The following is a 6015-nucleotide window of genomic DNA, read 5'->3' as shown; positions in this document are numbered from 1 at the left end:
AGCTGTATGAACTCAGAGAAGTCTGAGTTATTAATTCAGAGAGGGCTGAATTAACTCAGAGAAGACTCTGTAACTCAGAGAAAGCTGTATGAACTCAGAGAAGTCTGAGTTATTAATTCAGAGAGGGCTGAATTAACTCAGAGAAGACTCTGTAACTCAGAGAAAGCTGTAAGAACTCAGAGAAGTCTGAGTTATTAATTCAGAGAGGGCTGAATTAACTCAGAGAAGACTCTGTAACTCAGAGAAGACTCTGTAACTCAGAGAAAGCTGTAAGAACTCGGATAAGTCTGAGTTATTAATTCAGAGAGGGCTGAATTAACTCAGAGAAGACTCTGTAACTCAGAGAAGACTCTGTAACTCAGAGAAAGCTGTATGAACTCAGAGAAGTCTGAGTTATTAATTCAGAGAGGGCTGAATTAACTCAGAGAAGACTCTGTAACTCAGAGAAAGCTGTATGAACTCAGAGAAGTCTGAGTTATTAATTCAGAGAGGGCTGAATTAACTCAGAGAAGACTCTGTAACTCAGAGAAAGCTGTATGAACTCAGAGAAGTCTGAGTTATTAATTCAGAGAGGGCTGAATTAACTCAGAGAAGACTCTGTAACTCAGAGAAAGCTGTAAGAACTCGGATAAGTCTGAGTTATTAATTCAGAGAGGGCTGAATTAACTCAGAGAAGACTCTGTAACTCAGAGAAAGCTGTAAGAACTCAGAGAAGTCTGAGTTATTAATTCAGAGAGGGCTGAATTAACTCAGAGAAGACTCTGTAACTCAGAGAAAGCTGTAAGAACTCAGATAAGTCTGAGTTATTAATTCAGAGAGGGCTTATGAAGGCGCTTTTTCCCGCCTTTGATTTTTTGCCTTTTCTGTGCACACGCTCGCTCTGACGTCACTCACGCAGAGTCAGAAACGTCATGAGCGTCTTACTGCCCAACATGGCGGACTTTGATACCATTTATGAGTTAGAAGAGGAAGACGAGCGTATAGTGAGTGAAGAGCACCTCTCCAGATACTGCCCCGAGCCCGTGGTCATGCGAGGGGCTGGACACATCACCGTGTAAGCGTCCCAGTGCTGTAGCGCTGTGGTTATACGCCGCTTTCTCGTTCCTGCCGAGGTAGCCTCCATGCTAGCGCAGCGCTCAGTGTGCCGAGTGTTTGTCTTCGCTCGGTGCTGCTGTACTGAGTACATGTAGGCCGAGCCTCCCAGCGCGGTGTTTCTTGTTTACGGGCACTGATTCCAGACAGACAGGACGACGCCCCTTCACCTCTGACTGGGAGAATAGCCGTGTTATTGGTGGTCAGGAGGCGATATCGTCCCGTCAGTTGTTCGCCCAGTTTTCTCTTGGTGGAGATTTTCACACAGACAGCAGTATCACGTGCATAAAGTGTGATGTTGAACTCTGCAAATTGTGTTCAGACTCGTTTCTGTGGTAAATGAGCCAGACTTTGGGCAGGGCTGAGTTCCGAAATTAAACCGTACCCTCGCTTCATTGCGTTGTATTATTTCTGTAGTTTAATGCCGGGTGTGGAGCCTGTTTATCGTTACCTTCTTTGCCGTTATGTTTACAGTCTGAGCCAAAACTAACGTTACAGTCTGGTAACCAGGCAGCGCACCATCGATGCATTTCACCAGCGTTACACTAACGCTTTTATTGTAGTTTAGACCAGACCTGATTTTCTAATTTAGACCGTAATCAAATGTAATTTTGCCCTGTCATGATTTTAAAAATCCAGCTGTTATTGTTGAGGCCAGTTGCAGTTCTGTACGTCAGATGTTATAAATAATGCCTTTTCTGAGTCAGGGCTAATTTAGTTTTCTAGGACTCATTTATTAGTCTGTTTCTTTATTGTTGTTATGAAATATGGATTTTATTGCCTGCATATATTTGTACAGGAGAGCCCAATTTACCATGTCATTTCTGTTTGTAGGTTTGGACTGAGCAACAAATTTGACACAGAATTCCCTTCTGTTCTTACAGGAAAGGTAATGGTACCTATGATGTTCATATATGATCCTAGAGATTTTTACGTTTTTGTCTTTTTAATAACTCTTAAAAACTTTTAACCATCTCCTGTTCGCTTTGAGACCAAAAGAGGTGTGTTTCAGTAAGTGCGCCAAGTGCATCTAACGCAAGCTGAATATACTGAAGTAAGTTTCTGTCAATGAGTAAGCCGTGTAAGGGCCTTGCTGGACGGGACCCTGGTGCTGGGAGGACACTGCTCCAGGTGACGAAATAATGAAATAAAGACTGCGCTGTGCACAAGAAAGGACAGCTTCCTGGGTCGGACGCAGAAACACAAAAAGGTTGCAGGGGGAAGAGCAGGCTGAGGGAAGTGCGGGGCAATAAAATGTATCTCCAGTATTGTGACCCTGGGTGACATGTGATGGATTAGGTCAGGATTATGATGACTGAATGGTGCAGATCAGGCCTGCTGGGCTTTATTCCGAGCTCTTTCACTGTTTGCAAAGAGACCTTTGCATCCTGTCATAAAAGATTACGACCCCAGTTTTATGGTGTACATACCCAGAGAGGAATGAGCAGCCATTCATGTTGTTTGGACGGCACAGCCACAGGCCATGGTCTTATCTCTCCTTTTTGTCCTCCCTTTACCCTGAAAGTCCTGGAGCTTGGTTGGCAAATTGAGAGAGCTCATCTGATTATTAGAGAGTGTCTGCAAAGATGGGAGAGTATTCTTTGAGTTTGTAGATTTTTGAGTTTGTAGATTTTTTAAATCAGTAAATGTTTGTCATGAATTTGCCAGTAGGAAAAAGTCATGTTGTTGTGTGCATTTTATTAAGACAGTATTTTCCATTACATTTTTGTTTCCAGTCAGTACATAGCTAAGACATGGTAAAATACGTGATCATGTATGATCGTAGACCTTTTTTATGGAAGATATTGACCACTCTTTAATGTTCTCTGCCTTGTTTTTCTGCTTGACTCAGGTTGCACCAGAAGAGTTTAAGACAAGTATCAGCCGAGTGAATGCTTGCCTGAAGAAGAACCTGCCAATAAATGTGAAATGGCTTCTCTGCGGCTGCCTGTGTTGTTGCTGTACTGTAGGCTGCAGTCTATGGCCTGTCATATGCCTCAACAAGAGGGTGAGACCATCTGTAAATCAACATTGTTTGTTGTTTACTAGACTTTAACACGCCGTATTGCCTTTAGCGCTGGAGCCAATAATAATCTGTCCAATTAGTGATAGTGTGAAATTGATGCATTAAACCAGGTTATTTGGAAGATACTGCGTGGAAAGTTTATAATTCCACGCCAGGTTATTGGCTATAACATGCCACTTACGAGCTGCTTAAATAAGGGCTTCAGTCTATAAATGTCTCTGAAGCTTTAATGCCGGGTGTTTTATTGACATTTGCTAAGCACCTGTTCGAAGGTTTTCATGGGGTGATTATTGGAACCTTTAAACCCTTTGTTTGTTCTTTTCTGCAGACACGAAGATCCATTCAAAAATTGTTAGAATGGGAAAACAACCGATTATATCACAAGGTAAGCCAAATTTAACCTCAGATACACTTAGACTGGGCAGTAATTTAAAGCTATAGTGAAGGAACTGTTTAGGTTTGACTAAGCGGTACATAATGGTAATGAATTTATTTAGAATATATTTACATAATTAGAAATGTAGCTGCTAAACTGTGAAGACACTTTCCCTTGCAGCATTTTGTTTTGGCTGATCTGCTGATACACACTCAACAGTTTAGAAAAGGAAAAAAAAAAGTGCCTTTATTGTCAAATTGCTGTTTTGGCCGACATCCCCTGATGCTGTGTTACATGTACACAGCAAGGTCAACTCTAAATGTTTGTCTTTTTTTTTTGTGGAATCTGGTTTCCCCTCTTGTTGCACTGGGCTTGTTTTATGTCCCTGTTCTGTTCTTTTTTCCTAAATTGTAGCCAGCCTGCTGCATTAGAGTGCCTTTGGAACTGTGGATAAAGTTTTGAGAGAGCTGTGCTTGAGAACACGTATACTTTGCCTAATCTTGAGCCCATGCTTGTCAAACAGTAGCTCCACAGACCATGTGGGCAGTGCTCAAAGGAAATGTCTTGAAGCACTCACAGCAATTTGACCTCAGTGAACCCGCACGTCTGTATGTCTGAAACGTTTGTGTGCGGGGAAATTATCCCACTCCATTTAATAACTTCTCACTTTTCTTTTTTCCTCAGCTGGGACTACACTGGAAACTCAGCAAAAGAAAATGTGAGAGTAATAACATGATGGAATATGTAAGTTTTTTATAACGGAATTTTTTTCCCACATATTTGTGAGCCATAACCATACAAAAATATATTGATGTGGTTAAAGTATTGAAAAAGACAAGACAGGATTTTAATCTCTTGGACATCCATAAAACAAAGTAAACAGAAGTTAAAACATTTCATTAACGAAGGAGTAGCAAAAATTCTGTCCTTGAGTAAATGTGCTGCTTAACATTGGCCATTCTTTACTCTTGCAGGTAATTCTTATAGAATTCTTACCCAAATACCCTATATTCAGACCTGACTGAGAGGACTGCTGGGGGATGCTGGTGAATGGCTCCTCACTCCTCTTCTTAGTGCCTTGTATATATGTTGGATTGAGGGTCTTCACAGGTGTCTCTAGGTGACCCCTTTTTCTCCCAGTACCTTGTACAGTAGAATTCGCAACACTGTCACTTTGCTTTAGAGCAGATTTTGCACATTTCCTGATGTAGTAGAAATGCTCCTGTGAAACACACTCAGATGTTTTTGTTACATAAAAAAAAAATACTGTTTAAAAGTGCATTTACCCCAAAGAGCCATCTGTCCTCCCCACCTCCCACATGTGATGTTGGTAAAAACAAGGCACCTGAACGTGTCTACTTGCCTTATGTTAAAAATCAAGCTTTTTTAAATTGGAGGTGCACATGTGGGTGGCAGAAAATGCGTAAAATGTTTTGTAGATTCAAGTGTGTCGGGGTTCTTTGCAGTTAATGGAATGGGTAGGATGTTTTAAAGTAGCTGTAATATTTGTCAGCATGGTATTTTTTCCTGCACTTTGGTGATTGCCCTCTATACAAGGGAAGGTTAAATAAACTGACCAGTAAATATCATTTTTGGACAAGATGTACAGCGTGGTATGCCATGTTTACATATTGTAATTTAGCCGGTGATTAGTTTTCCGCCAATATATTATTGTAACATAGTTTGTTTATAAACTGCGTCTCTGTAACTTTCCAATTTATATGGACCCGTTTACCTAGTAAGCCATAAAACGTATGTACTACATGCCAGTCGAGTTAGGGCTGAAAATTGCACTTGAGCACATGTGGACATCAGGCTTTTCGTTGATTGTCCATGAGAGTTTTTTTATGTTATGTGTACTGAAAGGACAAAATTGGTGTGTTAAAGACAGTTTGCCAATTAAAATTTATCAAGAACATTGTCAATGATTTCAAAGTGAAATTCTTCCGTTTTATTTATATTGGAAACATTATTTTAAGCCCTGTACCCATTTCCTTTGTTACTTTTTCACAATGTAGCTTTATCGTCACGTTGCTGTTTTTAGTTGACATCCACTGATGCTGTGTTTTTTTTTTTTTTCTTGTGGATCATGCTTTCTCCTCTTGTTGCACTTGGCTCGTTTTATGTCCCTGTTCTGTTCTTTTTTCCTAAATTGTAGTCAGCCTGCTGCATTAGAGTGCCTCTGGAACTGCTGATAAAGTTTGGAGAGAGCTGTGCTTGAGAACACTTATACCTTGCCTAATCTTATGGGGAGAGAGAAATCTTCCCTCAGTATTCGTCCTACTACAGAGTACCTGTAAATGTTTGTCTTTACCTAATTCTATGGAAAGCGTAAATAAATTCTTGATTATCATTGTTTTTCTATAATTGTTCTCTTTGCAAAGTGTCATTTTACTTCATGGTCATTATACATGTTTGAAGTTCTTACAGAAGTAAGCACACAACTTTACAGATTAAGGTTTGCGTAGTACTCCATGATGGAATTTAGAGTAAAATACAAATCGAAGGTAAGGGGTCTAGT

General features: G+C 40.4%; 1 protein-coding gene across 1 annotated transcript; it reads left to right on the top strand.

Annotated features, from left to right (window-relative positions):
* The first annotated feature begins 905 nt into the window (after positions 1-905).
* On the top strand, positions 906-5847 carry chic1 (cysteine-rich hydrophobic domain 1). Its single transcript, XM_017707149.1, has 6 exons — positions 906-1054; positions 1927-1981; positions 2945-3100; positions 3447-3503; positions 4179-4238; positions 4469-5847. Exons 1-6 carry the CDS (start codon positions 912-914, stop codon positions 4517-4519), a joined length of 522 nt encoding a protein of 173 aa, XP_017562638.1. The 5' UTR covers positions 906-911; the 3' UTR covers positions 4520-5847.
* Positions 5848-6015: the final 168 nt, after the last annotated feature.

Source organism: Pygocentrus nattereri, chromosome 8, assembly GCF_015220715.1.
Source record: "Pygocentrus nattereri isolate fPygNat1 chromosome 8, fPygNat1.pri, whole genome shotgun sequence".
NCBI lineage: Eukaryota > Metazoa > Chordata > Actinopteri > Characiformes > Serrasalmidae > Pygocentrus > Pygocentrus nattereri.
This window is presented reverse-complemented; position numbering and strand designations above follow the sequence as displayed.

Bases quoted from the DNA above. Each gene is read 5' to 3' on its own strand.
- chic1 (XM_017707149.1), top strand. From the start codon at position 912: ATGAGCGTCTTACTGCCCAACATGGCGGACTTTGATACCATTTATGAG. The intron at 1,055-1,926 runs GTAAGCGTCCCA...TTCTGTTTGTAG, and splicing joins GGGGCTGGACACATCACCGT to GTTTGGACTGAGCAACAAAT. The intron at 3,504-4,178 runs GTAAGCCAAATT...TTTTTTCCTCAG, and splicing joins ACAACCGATTATATCACAAG to CTGGGACTACACTGGAAACT.